The sequence below is a fragment of the Nymphalis io genome, chromosome 4, assembly GCF_905147045.1.
Source record: "Nymphalis io chromosome 4, ilAglIoxx1.1, whole genome shotgun sequence".
NCBI lineage: Eukaryota > Metazoa > Arthropoda > Insecta > Lepidoptera > Nymphalidae > Nymphalis > Nymphalis io.
This window is the reverse complement of record NC_065891.1, coordinates 10,929,479-10,947,567: the sequence shown is the minus strand read 5'-3', so window position 1 is coordinate 10,947,567 and position 18,089 is coordinate 10,929,479. Positions and strand designations below refer to the sequence as shown.

Below are 18,089 nucleotides of genomic sequence, written 5' to 3'. Positions count from 1 at the left end.
TTTAAGGTTTGAATGTCAATAAATATTATCCATTCATTCATTCGATGTAATAATAATATTGTGTTTAAAATTTAAATTATCATCAACAGCTTACAAATATTAGAATATTATATAAGGTTAATTAAAGCTTGTGAGTTGAATGAAGAGATGTGTGTATGTTAATTATACTATTTCGTTCATACTTTGATCTTAATAATAATTATTATCACAATTTAAAATCAAATACTTAAAAGTTCAAAACGGAGGCGTTGTGATTGTAGGATCGTAATAAGCAATTAGGTACAAAAAATACACGGCTGGACTTGTGCAAAGGCGAACATATCTCCTTTGCACGGAATAAGAGATGAATTAAAATTATAAATCAAGCGTATAAAAACTGAACAGTGCTTGTCTGGAATTGATATCTCAAGGGTTAAAACACGTGAATGTAAAAAATGTAGTTTATTGTTTACAATTAAAAAAATGAAATATCTACATAATAACGAAGATTATGGTGCACATAACTTCAACTCGCAAACTAAAATCTGGACTAGCGTGTTCACGACGTGACGTTGCCATTTAATGTCCTATATTATATATAACCTATTTATTAAGTAATTAGAACAATCTTTTTAAAGCAATAAAATTGAGTACAAATTAACTTCTCTTTAATACTTAAAGCTGATTTAACGCATAAAGGCTATCAGAATAACCGAAAGTACATTAAGCATGAGATTGCAAATTGTAATCTTAATTGAGTTTCTTCTATAAATTGCAAATAATGTTTTAATTATATAAAGATTTAAGTTAATTACAGAGTTTAGAAATAAAATTCGACGTTAACCTTAATTAAAAATACCTTTAAATTCAAATAGCTATATAGTAGAAAGTTTTATAACTCCCAACTTAGGCGCCATTTTGATGCTTACCATGGGGTAAGTAAACCTCATTCCAAATTGTACGGTTAAATGTAAAAACAGCATATTATTAACACCTTCTCGAGTTAAGTCACGGATAGACTTTCGGTCGGGGCATTTCGTGTGAATCGGTTTTTATTATATACAAATTAAATTCACACATATCGAAACCGCGAAGCACAGCTACTTATATAATAACTAATTTTCACAAGTGTCGGGTATGAATAACATAGCCTTTATCCTTCCATAGAGTTCAAGCTTACTTCATACTGAATTTCATTAAAATCAGCGCAGTACACACACGAGATGAATATAATAAAATAAAATAAAGTACGAGAAATCAACAAGTGCTTGCCCGGGCTTAAACTTCTTAAGATTTAGCTGTTCTAATCACTAGGACATTTCGACTCGAAATATAATCAAGAAGGTGTATTTTCATTATGAGTAGAGAGGCAGACATCTCATCGTATAACTAGTGGTTATTACCACATGTGCACATTAGTATCATAAGAGACATTAGCCATTCCTTACGTGTTCGTTCCATATCACGACGTTGGTTACGAAATGGGATCGAATTACGTATCCCACATTAATATATATATCAAAAAAGCAGTTCCGTATCAATCGGATATTTATATATGATGTAAAATTGAGTAAACGTAAACCAGCTGCCAGTTCAAAATTTATATACTATATAAAAACATATCTAGGGGTAAATAAGATAATGTAAGTAATGTTATTATAAAACAAATACTAAAATTAAAAACCAAATCATAAACCGTATTAACGCCTTTATCTAATAATATATTTAGTGGGCAAAAGATTAATCACCGCATTAATGAATAGACAAGGAAAATAACCGAAGGCAGTGACGCAAAAGCTATGCCGAATATTCCGTAAATTTCCGTATGACTTGAACGATAGGGATCCCGCAATATCGGAATACCGACGCAGTGGCATTCGCTCAATAGTTCCACTGTTCGCTACCGCCCTTAATTGCTCAGGTAACATAACCAGTACCCTGCGATGTGACTTTACGATTGGTGCACCTTTTTTATCGCTGGAAAGGCGTGTTACGCGTTTCCCCCACGGAAACAGTGGGGGGGTATATGGGGCTCGCCGGTGTCCAAGGCACCGAGTGCGCCACGTTCATCGGAATACCCACTAAAAAACCAGCGGTAACATTTCCATCTTAACGAAGAGTGCCACGGGATCGCTTTCGCATGTTACTGTGACGCTCTGAACGAATGGTGTCCCAATACAACTTATAAAAAGTACATTATAAATATCGGTCTTTAGTTCCATTTGCATAAAAATATCAGACATAAATATGCGTTATCGATATTTTGATATTGATATTTACAAAATGAATCATGATTTTCTACAACGTAAAAGTCTTGACAATTCGTCCTTGCATTGTTTTTATGCCACTCATATTCGTTGTTATTCACGATTCATGAGTGTTAGAGTACGCATTAGTCGAAGAGCACTCATTAGATAAAAACGAATCATATTATATACATAGTCTAAACACCCATGACGTCATAAGTTTCTCTTTCATCTGAAGTAATGATAAGTAATATATTATTTAATTTATTATGTACCTTACAACTTGTATCTAAATTATAACTATCAGTAAGTACAAATACATTCAAACCTAAATCAATAAAGGAAACCAAATCAAATTAAATGTGGATCATCGTTTAATCGCCCTCGTTAAATCGTACTTCCTTTTATTTATCTTAGTCGAACGAGAGCGTTAACAGGCAGCCCTTCCGAATCACTTCGAATAAATCCACTTCATCAATCGTGGGCCGCTACATTAATTTAATGTAATTGAATACAAATATTCAGGAACAGACCGTGTTTGTACGAGCTGTAATTGATAACAGACGACCCTCATCCACTGGCTCTATGTTCCTAAGCAGTTTGTCCTAAATTTAAATCTTCCCATTCATCATTTGTGACGAGAAAATCAATAGATACAGTATTGTGTTTATTATTATATATCTATCTATCGAATAACATCCAATTCAATTAAATAAAATGCAAATTTTATCTATTTTTAGGTTCTTGTGCCATTTAATTGGTTCTTTCAAACATAAACTAGTTTTATTGCCCAAAATTTCGTTAAAAGAGAATGAAAAATCACTAGTTTGTTTTGATGTCAAATAATAATAAAGTTTGTATTATTTTGTTTAGACTATTTATGGCAAACGAAAGCAAATATTTTTAGATAGATATATTGTAGCACAGTTAAGGTGAAAATGTGCAACTTTCGATTCACCTACAGTTTTTACCGTTACAAGATCAACAATAAACGATAATCACAAGATCAACAACCATCAGTTTGTTGATTAATATGATCAATAGACGTCTTTTTTTATCTGTAACGTTTCTCAGATATTTTAATTAACCGTAACTGTCATATTGATCTAGTTGCTAGCTTAGTCTTTTTTTTATCAATAAATTGTTAGTAGCATCCGACTTAGTTTGCATTGTTATACTCACGCCTTTGAAATAACATAAAACCCACCGTGGCCTGAGTCTGACCCTCTCCCGTTTGTGTCGTTTTACCCAAATAACTGTAACAGTGAGTATAGAAAATTATATATGCGCTCAGTATGAGCGATAATATACAATATGATAATATCTTCTACGTAGTTGGCTTGTCTTGTAGATATCAGGAGGATACGCAACGTTATTCTTATTTCAACCATATACACACTCATCAGGTTATCGATATAAATAAATAAGCACATTTTCTTCGATATAAATACCATCCGATAGATTTTAGACATATTTATTAAATTATATAAAATTAGAACGTTAAACCGCAAACTGTTATAGTTATTCGATATATCTCACAGGAAATCTTTGCCACCTCACTAACCCTACATACATACACGGTAAATAATGTACCTCTCACATTACTCATTAGCCAGTTCACGCACGCTTTACGAGACCCTTACGGAGGTTCATGGTGGTAAATAACGCCACCTGAGATCTGAGCAACGCTTTATTATAGAGATGATGTGATATGCGCTAGATAAACTTCATTTACTATAACAACAACATAGTAACTGGTATACTTTCGAGGTCGACGTACAGAAACCGTTTCAAATTGTATTTGATAGGCCTTATTATAATGTATTGACTTTCCTTGGGCATTTTATTCATTTCTATAATTAGACGCCACAGTTATTTTTAATTTGAAGTTTACTTAATTTTATATCTCATGTTATAATTGATTACTCAATAAAATAGATACTTTGTAGATGAAAAAAAAACTGAAGCATCTATTCATTGATTCCTTATTAACCTACGTATGTATGGAAGACTGCCTCGTTGGTCTAGTGGCTTGATGTAAAGCCGCAGACCCGGGGATCCTGGGTTCAATTCCCAGGTCGGGTCAATAAAAAGTTATTAGGTTTTTCTGTTGGAAAGTTCTCAATTGCAGCCCGGAGTCTGGAAGTTGACAGTGTGTACACTCCCGTGCCTCGGAAAGCACGAAAAGCCGTTGGTCCTATGCCTGAACTCTTTCTGGTCGTGTCGGATTGCCATATGATATAGTTGGCTAATCTCTCTTAAAATTGGCCGCCGTGGCCGAAATCGGTCTGGAGGACATTATTATTAATGGAAGAAAAGAGTAACTACTGAGTTTCTTATCAGGTCTTCTCGATAGAAACACATTTCAGCGAAAGTGCTTTTTTTATTAAAAAATAGAAATATATTTTAACGATGCTTGAATTTAATTTTGAAACATTATAAATCTTCGAATGCAAATACCTTTAGTTAGTAAATCGACATACACAGATGACAGCTGGGTTTACCACTGTACTGCCGACCTGAAATTTAAAACAATCCAAGATATTAAACGTACTTTTAACACAAACACCGGGTATTGCATACGACACAAGTACAAAACAAAAGACACGCGAGTTCGCCTACACTTCGCTGAAATGCCTGCAGGTGACAACCTCATTAATCCAGCACTGTCAATGCTCCACTACAGTTTCTTGTTACTCTAGCGAATGGATGTATCGTAAGCGTGTGTGTATTTATTTTACAATATCCTTGTTTTTACGTCGACAGTTTCGACTTCAAAATAATAAATATTGTTATTTTTGGTTTTCATTTCTTACTTACTTTTAAGTTTTTCACATTAAAGTTATTAACGATGAAACCATTCGTCAAAAATTTATCGCACTTTTTTTTAAAATCTGTCATTCATTTTAATACTTTTATTACTTAAATTGGTTACTGTTAAGGTTATATTTGGTTGTAGGGCTTTGTACTGCTGTAGGGCCCGTATGTCAGGATACCTTACATTCATCATATATTCTATCGCGACTATTAATCCTTCACAGCCAAAACTGTACACCTTTGGAATTTATTACAAATAATCATTCGTCGTTCGGAATCTATTATTATATTTAAATGTCATTTAAAATTTAGTAAATATTTATCTTTAGATTAACTTATTTGTTGAAAAACAATCTAATCAATAGTTGTCTGGAAGAAATTGCTAAAAGCAATAAAATCGCCTTTGTACACTCATTGTACTAAACCATATTTTTAAGGTAAATTATATATAATTTATGTAAAGAACTTCTGTGCTATAAAATTTTTCTGTGTTATTCTACTTAGCATGTTCCGGTTGGAAGGGTGAATGAGCCAGTCTAACTGCAGGTTTTTTTTTTTTTTTTCAGCTATTTTCCGTCCACTGCTGGACGAAAGCCTCCCCCATAGAACGCCAACCATCCCGATCTTGGGCAGTCCGCATCCATCTGCAGGTACAAGGGGTATAATATGTAAGTTTCCAAGATTAGCGGCGCATTGGCGATGTAAGAAATTATTCTTACGCTATTTGCCATTTGCCCGCCCGAAAACTTTACATGGCCAGAATCCCTAGGTCTTTAAATTTTTCCTGACGAATTATTCAAATACTAACAAACTGTTAAATTATTTAGAATGAATCATTATTCCAAGACTCAAAATATATATTATATTTCCAGCAAACCAATTTCTTAATGTTAGACATATTTTTCGAACATCACTCACTACTGAATCAATTATTCCCGACATTACGTATTTTTTCGTTTTTATCAAATTTCTGAAATGACAAGCTTGACGCTGAAGATAATCTCATTAGCTCGGAATAAAGAAACCGAGAAAATTATTGTATTAAACAAGACAATTTTATAAAACGAAACTGCTTTATCACAAAGATTTTTTTCTAGAATCTAATGATATAAAAAAAAACAATATATTTTTAACAAGTAATTTTCCTATAATTATTATAAGTAATACGTATATTTTACTATATGGTGACCTAAAATTGATATGGCGAATTGTTACCCATAAATCGCTCCAAATCATGAATTAAAATCTTTTAACGTTATACCAACAGTCTTATTACATTAATATTTATTTCAATACATTTTGCGTATATTAACACAAGACTTTTTTATTCTAAGTTAGAACTGAGCAGCCGTTACTTAAGATTAATATAAGCCATTGATTTACGCTGTTACCAGCACAATGTGGCCGTTATCACGCAACTCACATGTCTCTTAGGAATTCTTTCGTATTACATTATGTTTTAATTCAGACTCCTCGACTAGAATATGTGTAAGACATGCATAAAAGTAAAATTTTAATATAAAATTTTATTTGTTTATAAATTAAAAAAAAAATATGTTGATGTTTATATGATTGTTGTAATGCAACAATTTCAGTTTCAAGTCTAAGCATAGGAGATACAATTTATAACAAAAAGAGTTTTGTAATATGAAAAATATATTATAATATTATTATTTTGTCTGTCTTATGAAGAATGTAACTGTTGATAACTCTTAGAAACTAATAACGCTATTAGCATTTAGCAAGACAGGTAAGCTTAAAAAAAAGTTATCAAAAAAAAAACCAGACAAAATGGTTTAATGGCAGCGAATTTTTCTCACTAAGCTTAATTTATAAGAGCTGTAACATGTGTCGGGGACTGGCAGATTAAAAGTGTAATTTCCGATGGCCACGACGGCATTTCCTTCGGACACTGTCAGAGTATGATGTATTATCATAAGCGTTACATTTACGGCTGTAATTTTTGGACAACATTTAGTTGAATCTTTAATAAATATATCGTTTGGGTTTTTCTTTGTACATATAACGTAACTAGTAAATAAAAACCTATAACTTCGTAACTCCATTTTGTCTTATTTGCCGTTAAGCCGTTTAATGTTAACAAAGGCTCGAATTGTTCGACGTATACGATCCACCTAGAGATAAAAAAGTCGCAAATAGACGTGACCCCTTGGGGCCTTGGGCTTTCGTGGTACCCACTCCTAATAAATCCTTTACTAGAGAAAGGAATAGGAATGTTAATAATTCCCTAAAAACAATATTTAAAACAGTATCAGCCTGCAAATGTCCCACTGCTGGCTTAGACCAGCAGTCCTTTTTTTAAAGAAGAGTTGGAGCTTACTCCACCACGCTGCTCAATGCGGATTTGTAGTTGATACACGTGCCAGATTTTCATTCGCCATATGCAGGTTTCCACACGATGTTTTCCTTCGAGCGAGATGAATTACAAACACAAATTAAGCATATAAAAGATCAGATGCGAGCTGGAATTATAGCCACCGAGCCATTTCGGCACTTAATTTATATACTTCTTTTAATATATCGTTTATCAATTTAACTATAATTTTATTTAAAAAAAAAACCTACTTCAGTTTACTTCAAATAAGGTCGTTAATTTTTTTTAACGTAGAAGGTAGACATCTCGAATTTTTAAAATCAATTAATTATTTTCTTAAACTAATTTACAATACTTACACCATGAAGTTGAAAAATGTTTCAAAAAATCATATCCTATCCATTTTTCTTCTTAGGTTGGCTCTTTTAAAAATAAATACCGAGTTTTGTAATTATATATTACTTGCACGTATACGCCCCATCCTCTCTAATGTCTCCCCGGAGGACCACACACCGATTCAGAATGCTTTATGTTTCTGTGAAACAAACAAACGTTGGATTTGAACACGTCTTGTGGTAAGAATAAAATATTCGTTTTATACTTCTTTTGTACTTTACTTAAAAAAGTGAGAGAAGCTTTCAAAATTAGTAATGAAATTTAATATTAAAAATATTACTATTGCAATGAAGTTAGATATCCTTTTTTTTCTTAAATTACCAAACATCTTAATTTTTTTTTTAAATATAAATATTATAATTTTTATATTTTTATAGGTGGACAGGCAAATAGACCACCTGATGGTAAGTGGTCAACACCGCCCATAGTCAAAGGAACTAAGATGTTATGTCCCTCGTGCCTGTAGTTCAAGCCGGTATTAAATGTTAGGTATTTATTTATCAAATTGAAAAATTTATACCAATAATTGAATTATTTGCAAGCATAGAATAATTTATTAAGTAATATATCTATGAACAGTACAACAATCGCTATATTAAAAGCATTTATCATTTCGTGTTTCCTTAAAGTTACTTCTATATTTTTGCAATTAAACTATCTCATAACAATTAGTTTGATTATTGAATATGCATATTCAACCTTTGATTGGAAATCAGAAGCTAGTCAGGGGTGACACTTTGTTCGCGACTTAATTACACTCACTCGTTAATTAAGAAAGTTGTTCTACTCGAACTTGAATCGATGCCCCCATTGCGTTCGACGTATTCAAATTTACTTAAGACGTAATTTAATTTGATATAATATATTCTACAGTTTTGGTAAGTATTTTAAGTATTTTAAGTATACATTTAGCTAAAATTATTGAATTTTGTTTTATTGTTTAAATTTTCGAATAATGTATTATGATTAATAGCTTGGTGGTACAGCTTTGTGCAAGCCCATCTGGGTAGATATCATCCTCTCATCAGAGGGTGATATTCTACCGCTAAATAGCAATACTTAGTATTGTTGTGTTCCGTATGTGTGTGTATTTGAAGGTTGAGTTAGCCAGTGAACCATGAACAAGGGATATCACATCTAGTTCCCAAGGTTTGTGGTGCATTGATAATGTAAGGGGTGGTTTAATATTTCTCACAGTGCCATTTCAACATCAGGTGTTCGATTTGCGAGTCTACTGACGTATTTTAACTTGCTTTTAGATCATTTGAAACCTGAGTTAAGAAAATATCCCTTTATGAAAATATTAGTTTTTACTTTTGTAGTTTGTGTGTAAGTCGCAGTGTACAACGCGCAGACCTTACCTCCGGGTGACAGGATAACACTCAACAAATCTTCAAGAGGGAACGCGACAGTCGCTGATCTGACCATTAAGAACGTGCTGATAGAAGACAAAGGATATTACGGATGCAAGGGAATCAACGATAATGGTGAAATATACGCGGAGACGTTAGTTTACGTTCAGTAATTTTTATTATTAATCATATATTTATTTATTTCATATAAATCATAACGTTCGGAGTAGTACTTGTGTAAACATCAGTTTGTACCTGTGTCGATTAAAATTAATAAAATAAAATAGTTCTAATAGCTTTTAGTGCAAAATCTGCAATTGACTATAGTGCCTATAATTAGTTTAACCATAATTCATATCAATCGTGTCCAAAAAGTGCAGTTTTTTACCTAAAACTATACTCCTAAGTTGCTGTTATTAAGTGCTAGTGGAACAAAGTTATTTTACACCACCCACTTAGCACTGATAATAATTTGCTGCTAAGCTTAAGTACTCTACTGATCAACATTTTCGACCTCCATAACATCTGCACAAATAGCAGCGCGGTAGTAAAAGTGACTGTAATTCAAAGACATCGAGGGGTACCAAGATCAAATCCTGAATACACCGAGCTTTTTTTTTTTTTTTTTCTTCTATTTATTTATTTTTATAAGTATGGTTGTGTGCTACACATGTAACAATAATTTACTTGTAACTCAGAAGAGAGTTAAATGTTCAAATACATCATGTAACCGTCATTTTCATGCGGACTGTATTAAGTTCAATGAGGCACAATCGAGCCGAGCTAAATGGGTTTGCCCAATATGTCAAGGGCCGAAATCAAAAACAGGGAATAAAAGCTCTCCTTCCGATCATGGCAAGAGTATTAAAGAATCTGAAATAGATTCACCAGTTTCCTTAGTAAGTAACATAGACTCCCAAGATGCTATTCTTCAAGAAATTCGAAATCTTCGTAGAGAAATGAATGAAAAATTTGAATACCAACAATTAAGCCTAAACGATTTCAATACGAAATTAAGTGAGATTCGCGGTGAAGTGCGAGATTTAAACTCCAAATTTTCTATAATGCGAAAGGAGTTAGATCAAGTAACTAATACAGTGCAGTTTTTATCTGATAATTTTGACGAACAACAACTCATTAACGATCGTTACAAAACAGATATCTCTCAATTAAAAACAGAAAGCACATCTCTACGTGCGCAACTTAGCAAAGTCGCCAGCCTTATGGAACAGCTTGAGCAACGTGCTCGAGACTGTAATATTGAAATACAGTGTGTTCCGGAGCATAAGTCTGAAAACCTGCTTACTATTGTGAAACAACTCACTAAAGTCGTTTCGTGTGTCATAGATGATAGTGATATTAAAGAATTCCATCGCGTTGCTAAGGTTGATTCTGACTCGAAGCGCTCTCGCAATATCATAGTCAAATTAACCAGCCCGCGCGTCCGTGATACTATACTTGCAGCGGTAAAAATTTTCAACAAAAAGAATGAAAACAACAAACTCAATTCGACTCATTTAGGCATCGCGGGTGATAAGCAATCAATATACGTCAGTGAACATTTGTCCCCAACGAACAAGAAACTTCATGCAGCCACGAGACTCGTCGCAAAAGAGAAGAAATACGAGTTTGTCTGGATCCGAAATAGCCGCATTTATATTCGTAAAAATATGCATTCACCTGCAATTTTAATAAGAAATAACGATTTTTTAAATAGTCTAAAGTAATTTTTTGGTTATACTATTGTGCTTATTTCTTTTTTATTTATTTTTTCTGCCTGAGTAAGCATTTATTGTGTTTTTTAGTTTTAAAATTCAATATTAAATTTTTTTATCAAAATGTGAGGGGCCTGCGGACCAAGACTGAGGACCTCTATTTATCTGTTCTCTGTTGTGATTATGATGTCATTATTCTTACGGAAACTTGGCTGAATGATACAATATTTGATCATGAATTATTTGACACTCGATATTCAGTATTTAGGCGTGATCGTAGTACAACTTCATCTTATTTGAAAGATGGTGGTGGTGTTGTAATTGCCATACACAAAAAGTTTGAGAGTCTGAGAAAAATCACTTGGGAATCTGTATGTGAAGATCTTTGGGTTTCATTTAAAATAGGTCAAAGTACTCAAATTAATATTTGTGGTGTCTATATTCCACCTCCAGTAAAGGAGTTGGAACTTAATTACTTTCTTAAAAATACTGCACAAGTTATTAACTCTAATACAGATGACGGCACAATAAACGTGGTGATTGGGGATTTCAATTTGAGCAATATTGTCTGGGAATATAGCACTTACAGTCGTAGTCTAATACCTGTACGTACAAACAATAATGTGGATTCTTTATTTATTGACACAATATTTTTTTGCAACCTACATCAATGCAACTCAATTTCTAATAATAACGATAGAATTCTCGACCTAGTACTTAGCTCACATCCATCTTTTCTTACGGTATCTGAAGAAAAACCCTTAGTTCCGCTTGATTGTCATCACCCAGCCTTATTAATAGACCTACAGTATTCTACTCAAAAACACTATCTTAAAAGTAACACTGAACCTAAATATAATTTTGCTTTTTGCGACTATAATACTGTTATTGAGGAACTTTCAAAGATTGATTGGGCACATTTATGGAAAAATTGTGGCTCTGTAGATGAAATGATAGAAGTTTTTTATGAAACTTTACTAAATGCTATTTACAAAAATACCCCAAAATCCAAACCCCGTGATGGCAAGCATCCCATATGGTATTCACGTTCTCTAATACGTACTCTTAAGGAAAAATCAAAATATCATAAAGTATTCAAGAAGTATAAAAATCCTATGGATAAATACACTTATGATCTCCTAAGAGATCGCTCAAACGAAATGATATTTGAATGCTATGATTTCTTCAAAAAAAATATATCAGACCATATTCGTAACAACCCTACATACTTTTGGAAATATTTTAAAGACAGAAAATGCAATTCTAAGTCGATTCCCAATCAAATGATATTAAATGATAGAAAAGCTACAGGAGGACAGGAAATATGTAATCTTTTTTCCTATAATTTTCAGTCGATCTATGATACCACACATAAGTTACCACCTTTCAACCCAAAATATTTAACTAGTATTAAATGTACTAATAACACATACGCCAAATGTTCTGTAACAGACCATGAGGTTAAAACACAGCTTCTATCCTTAAATTGCAATAAAGGGGCGGGACCCGATCTAATACCACCTATATTTATTAAAAATTGTGCTAAAGTTTTAAAAAAGATTTTAAAAAAGCGTTCGACTTAGTCCACCACGACATTCTTTTAACCAAATTGGAATGTATGGGTATTCATGGTTCCTTGTTACGTTGGTGTGAGTCATACTTAAAGAATCGATCCCAATTAGTTGCCATGAAAGGTTTTAAATCTCTCGAATGTAATATACCCTCTGGTGTACCGCAAGGGTCACACCTAGGACCTTTGTTTTTCCTTGTTTTCATTAATGATGTTGGAAAAGTACTTAAATCCAAATATCAAATATACGCAGATGATTTAAAAATATACAGGGAAATTAAATCACCAGAGGATATAGAAATCCTGCAAAGTGACATCGACAACCTTGTTTGTTGGTGTCTTGCAAATCGTATGACTCTAAATAAGGATAAATGTGTTCATATTACATTTTGTAGAAAACGAAAACCACTAAAACACACTTACTACATCGACGGTACGCCCCTTACGGAGTCAACGAGTGTAAGGGATCTCGGGGTGATAATAGATAACACCTTAAGCTTTAGAGATCACATTGATTACATCATATCAAAAGCCTCGCAAGTATCTGGTCTGGTGTTAAGATTAATGAAAATCTTTAAAGATCCAAGCTTGACAATATTAGTTTTCAATAGTATAATAAGGAGTATCCTAGAATATTGTTCAGTTGCTTGGAGTCCTGGGTATGAGGTGCACTCTGATAGAATAGAACGTGTACAAAAACGTTTTCTATATTACTTAGCGTACACAGATCTAAATGCTAAGAATTTTAACTCTTACGATGCACGCCTAATTAATTATAAAGTGCAAACTCTTAAATATAGAAGAGAAGCTGCTGACTTTCTTTTTTTATACAAATTATTGCACGGATATATTGATGCACCTGATCTACTTGCTAAAATTAGTTTCTACATTCCGCGTCAAGGTAGCCGTTTACAAAATCGTAAAATATTTAGCCTACCTGATGTCAAATCAAATCTTGGTCAACATTCGCCAATTTACCGTATTTGCTCGCTTGCGAATTGTAGTCGTCAACACCTAGATGTCTTTAGTGAATCTGTTGGTTCTCTTAAGAATAAACTTAAAACAAAATCACATTAGTTTATGTAATAATTAAATAATTAACTAGTTAGTAATTGCACAAGTACTGTTCTTGTTAAATATGTTTTTTTTAAAGCATGCTAGGTTTACATCCAGAAGACTGCAACTTATTAACACTCTGTTTAGCGTAGATTTTATTTTGTATGCACTAGTTGTAAGTCAGTTTTGTAAACTTAAAAAAAAAAAAAAAAAAAAAAAAAAAAAAAAAAAAAAAAAAAAAAAAAGTCAGGCACGGAAAAGAAGTGGTAAGTTTCAATATAATATAATGTGTTCGAGATTAATAAATTTGACCGTTGTTTGACCGATGATAATCCAGGTGGTACTACAGCATATCAACTTCTTTACATTTCAAGCAATATATATAAATAGTAAGGACAAACCCCGGTTTTGCTAGAATTATAATAATAAAATATAATATATTAATTTCCAAAAAGACTCGCTTTGCCTCGCCATTTTCATCTAACTGTTTTACCAGGTTTTTTTATAGAGAAATATGTATATTATAAACTTAGTCACAAAATGGCTAGCATTGTCCGAGTTAAAAATGTTTTTAACTTTAATAGATAAAGCGAGCCATTCTGTATCTATCACTATTACTAATAATATGTTATTGAAAGCAAATAAAAATCATAGCACATATGTATTTGTTTTTCTTATCCTAAGATTTTATTTTGGAAATTCAATAATTTAAAATAATAACACACTTAAAAATCATCATTGTTTTATTTTCTTTCTGGAGACGGTAGCCTCCGGCTCAGTTTCATACTCTATTTCTACACGAGGCTTCTTAGTCATTGGCAGCTTAACTGGCATATCCTGTAAACCGAAAATAACAAATTTATATTTTTCTTATACAACTTTATAACTTTTTTTTTTTAAATAGAATTTTTAAAATATTAGCTGCATGAATACTTTTATTTTCAAAGTAAACTAATATTCTTAATATCTGAGAAACTATTTCTGAATACATATAAATAAGAGCCACAATAACTCAATACATAGAACAAGTGAATCTTAACTGAAGAACATATGTTTGGATACAAGCAAGCCACCATTGAGTTTTAAAACATTGCATATAAATATATAAGTAAATATATAACCACATGTGTATTCACAAACTCCTTGAGAACTGGAGGCCATTGCCCAACAGTGGGACATGTACTATTACTAATGAACTAAACACATTGCTTTCCTCACCTCAATGTCAGATGTTTCAGATTCAAAATCACTTCCAACATTTGCATTTACTTTCCTACCAGAATCACTTTCCTAAAAATAAAGTTAAAAGAAAATTATAATTACGACGAAATTATAATGTAATTACAATGTTTGTAATTTTGTTTCATCTACACATTACAAATGTTTATTACATTACAAAATTACAAAAAAATTAAATAAGAACAATGTTATTAATTGAATAAACAAACCGCATCACTCTCCATATCGCTGTCAGCTTCAACAAATTCGTCAACTTGTTCAATATTTCTCTCCAATTCTTTTTCAAGTTCAGGCTCCATTTCCCTTTCTACATCTTCCTCATCTGATTTCTCACTCTCACTTTCCGAGGAAACTTCCTCGGCTTTAAGTGCTGCGTCGAAAGCCATTTGTGGGAAGTTGTAAATGTCATTGTACTGTGAATTTTATTAGTAATGTTTATTTGATATATAATTTTTATTCATAACTATCGAAAATAAAAGAAAATGTAAACAAAATTTTGAAATATAACTACATATTGAATGCTTGTTGTAATTTGGGTAATTACATATTTAGTTTTATAATAAGTATATTGAACCAAAAGAGACCAGCCAATTGCACATATATTATAGTAGGTAAGTGTATGCACAAAGCATGCACAGCTAAAGAAATTATAAACATTGTCAATTACCAAACTTGAGAATTTCTTGATAAAAATCTTACTAATTTTTTATTGGCCCGACCCGGCATTTGAATCGAGGACCTGTACTCTTATATGCACTACTAGACTGACGAGGCAGGTTTACATTAATCTTATCAAAAACATTATAATATCATTGTGTGTGTCTTACTAACTATTGCTGTATTAGATCACTTACAGTTCCTTTCTTTAATCTATCTAACAATTGCTTCTCTATAGCATTGTCTATTCTAGCAGCAACTAATGCTTTCTCCTCCCTCCTTCTTTCACGTCGTTCTATCTTACGTTGTATTGGAACCAACTCTTTCCTAGAACAAATATAAATTCATTCAAATTTTGTATTAAGTAAACCTTGAAGTCTATACGTAATGGATAAACTACAAATAAAGAAAATTTGGATATAACAAAACACATACTAATATGTCATATTGACAGCAAATAAGCTTCTGGTTTCAAACTAGGGTCAGACGAAAATCAAAAATGCTTAAGAGATTTAAGACTAAATATTGCAACTACACTTAATAAGACAAAAGATTTGTTCTTAAAAATCAATCTACATTTTTAATCATTTGAAGCAGTTTTTAAATAAAAACATAAAATTTACCAACATGTAATTACAATAAAAACCCACCTAACTAGTTATTTTTATTACCCACCTAGTTATTTTTGCAGTTGATGCTAGTTAAAGCATAACAAGGCAAATCTGTTTAGGTTACAATTAATTAATGATTTTTTTCAATTAGTTGTAGTTATTCCTCTAAATGCACTGGTTAAATGAGGTAGTTTTGTTTAGTAATATGTAAAGTACATAATAACATTTAGATAAGCAAACACTTATTTAAAATGCCTCTACATTTTTTTTCATTACTTAATAATTTTTTTTTTTTAATATTCATATATTGACAAAAGTTTATCTAAAGTTGTTACAATTAGTCTTAACTCAGTTTGTTTTAATGGTATTTTTAAAATTATTATCTCATATATTATTTAATATGACACATCTTTTGGTGCCCCATAGAGGCTCAAACCAAGTTGTATGCCGATACGGCAAACAACATGAGACTCTTTATACCATTATCGCCTCTCCAGCAGCACTGTCTATTCCCTTTCAGGTGCATGGTCTGTATACTATATATTATTTTACTTATACCTATTTTATGTACAAATAAATATAATATATATTTATTGATTTATATAATATAGTACATATTTATTTATCGATTTCAATATGAAATATCCACCAGGCATCTGTGACTGCCATGTATTTTATTATTTTAATTTTTGTCTCATTTACAAAACTATTAATTATAAATAAATATCATACTCACACTCTTCTTAATTTGAGTTTTCTCATTCTTATCAAATACTGTGTTATTTTGACAAATCTTTGCTTGCATTTTGCTTTTATAAAAGCAGGCCAGTAAAGTAGATTCTCGTTTATCTGATAAATAGCTTTCTCAAAATTTCTTGACAGCTTGACTTTCTCCCATTGCTGAGCAGGAAACATTACCCTATAAAAAAACAATATATAAACTAATCTTATACAAAAATAAAACAAAGGAAATACAAAAAGTAATGTTTTCTTGTTATTTTAATAACTTTATTTCTACCAAAATTTAACCGCCACATTTTTAAATGACACAAAATGAACAACAACTGCAGCATTTAACAAATACCATATGTGATAGAACTACAGTTAACAGGCGTATAAAACCTTTGGTTCAAAATCAGTATGTACTCTACAATCACTAATTTTTACACATTAGTTTATAATCAATAATTATGAGGAATGATTAAAAGGCTTTACAATTTTTGTTAATCTTAATTGTAATCATGCTAACGTTGCAAAGGTATTAAATGACTGAAAAGTGAATATCTACGACCCAAGCATTTCTGTCGTGTCTAGCCCCTGACTATTATACAATATATTTTTGTGCCATAATTATTTTTTCCATTTTATCTTATTTGAAAAAAAATTATAAAATGTCAACCCCAGTGGAGGCTCCCGGTTATTATTATAATTTATACTTACATTAATTAATGATTATGCCTCATGATATAACCATTTGTTAATTAACATTGCAGTTTATTAAAAATCATGAGAAAAAAGAATATGTAAAAATCAAACCTTTCAGCAGTCCTCATGTACAAATAAATAATACCATTTTCCTCTCTGATGGTAGCATATTTACTGTTCGCGAGTGGACAAGACGATCGACTGCACAAACCTGTGAGGTTATATTCATTTCGACAAAATTGTTGAGTTTTTGTGCTGTAATTATGAAAAATTATTAATATTAACAAAATATAAGCATATGCTGAACAAACTGTCATAATTATGATAAAATACGTACGTTACTTTATGAGAACAATGTGTTTTGTTTATTATTGCCCACACAACCTAAAAAAAAACATGTTGTTTAGTTAAAAAGTACAACTTTATGCCGTTACACGATTTAATAATACTCACATCATCGTGCTGCATCTTTACTTTAAAATTGATTCCAGTTTATATATACTTTTAATTATTAATGTTCATAAAACTTCACGTGTTATGGGTTATAAACGAAAAACTGTCAGTAGGTAATCAAGTGAAATGGTGACAAATGACAATGACGTTTATTAGGGACATAAGGGTAGAGACTTAGGAGGTCTATAAAGACGTGTCATTATATTATATGTTGGCATTATGGCATGGCCTTTGGCTT

At 31.8% G+C, this 18,089-nt stretch overlaps 2 protein-coding genes across 3 annotated transcripts; one reads left to right on the top strand and one right to left on the bottom strand.

Annotated features, from left to right (window-relative positions):
• Positions 1–791: 791 nt before the first annotated feature.
• Positions 792–10,897, top strand: LOC126781849 (uncharacterized). 2 transcript variants are annotated; one of them, XM_050506958.1, is made up of 4 exons: positions 792–914; positions 5,609–5,692; positions 7,793–7,952; positions 9,096–10,897. In XM_050506958.1, the coding sequence occupies exon 4, from the start codon at positions 9,779–9,781 to the stop codon at positions 10,850–10,852; it is 1,074 nt and encodes a 357-aa protein (XP_050362915.1). In that variant the 5' UTR covers positions 792–914; positions 5,609–5,692; positions 7,793–7,952; positions 9,096–9,778; the 3' UTR covers positions 10,853–10,897. The 2 variants fall into 2 exon arrangements, with proteins under 2 accessions (XP_050362915.1, XP_050362914.1); XM_050506957.1 differs by having other exon boundaries at positions 5,609–5,710.
• Positions 10,898–14,191: 3,294 nt separating this feature from the next.
• On the bottom strand, positions 14,192–17,967 carry LOC126781858 (protein MAK16 homolog). Its single transcript, XM_050506968.1, has 8 exons — positions 17,852–17,967; positions 17,736–17,782; positions 17,510–17,653; positions 16,710–16,892; positions 15,560–15,689; positions 14,915–15,118; positions 14,685–14,756; positions 14,192–14,303 (listed from the first exon to the last, which is right to left on the bottom strand). The coding sequence occupies exons 1-8, from the start codon at positions 17,864–17,866 to the stop codon at positions 14,202–14,204; spliced, it is 897 nt and encodes a 298-aa protein (XP_050362925.1). The 5' UTR covers positions 17,867–17,967; the 3' UTR covers positions 14,192–14,201.
• Between the last annotated feature and the right edge of the window lie 122 nt (positions 17,968–18,089).

Excerpts from the sequence above, each read along its gene's own strand:
- LOC126781849 (XM_050506958.1), top strand. The coding sequence starts at position 9,779 with ATGGTTGTGTGCTACACATGTAACAATAATTTACTTGTAACTCAGAAG.
- LOC126781858 (XM_050506968.1), bottom strand. Across the intron at positions 17,654-17,735 it reads CATTGTTCTCATAAAGTAAC|CACAAAAACTCAACAATTTT; the intron begins GTACGTATTTTA and ends TCATAATTACAG. Across the intron at positions 15,690-16,709 it reads AAACTCAAATTAAGAAGAGT|GAAAGAGTTGGTTCCAATAC; the intron begins GTGAGTATGATA and ends TATTTGTTCTAG.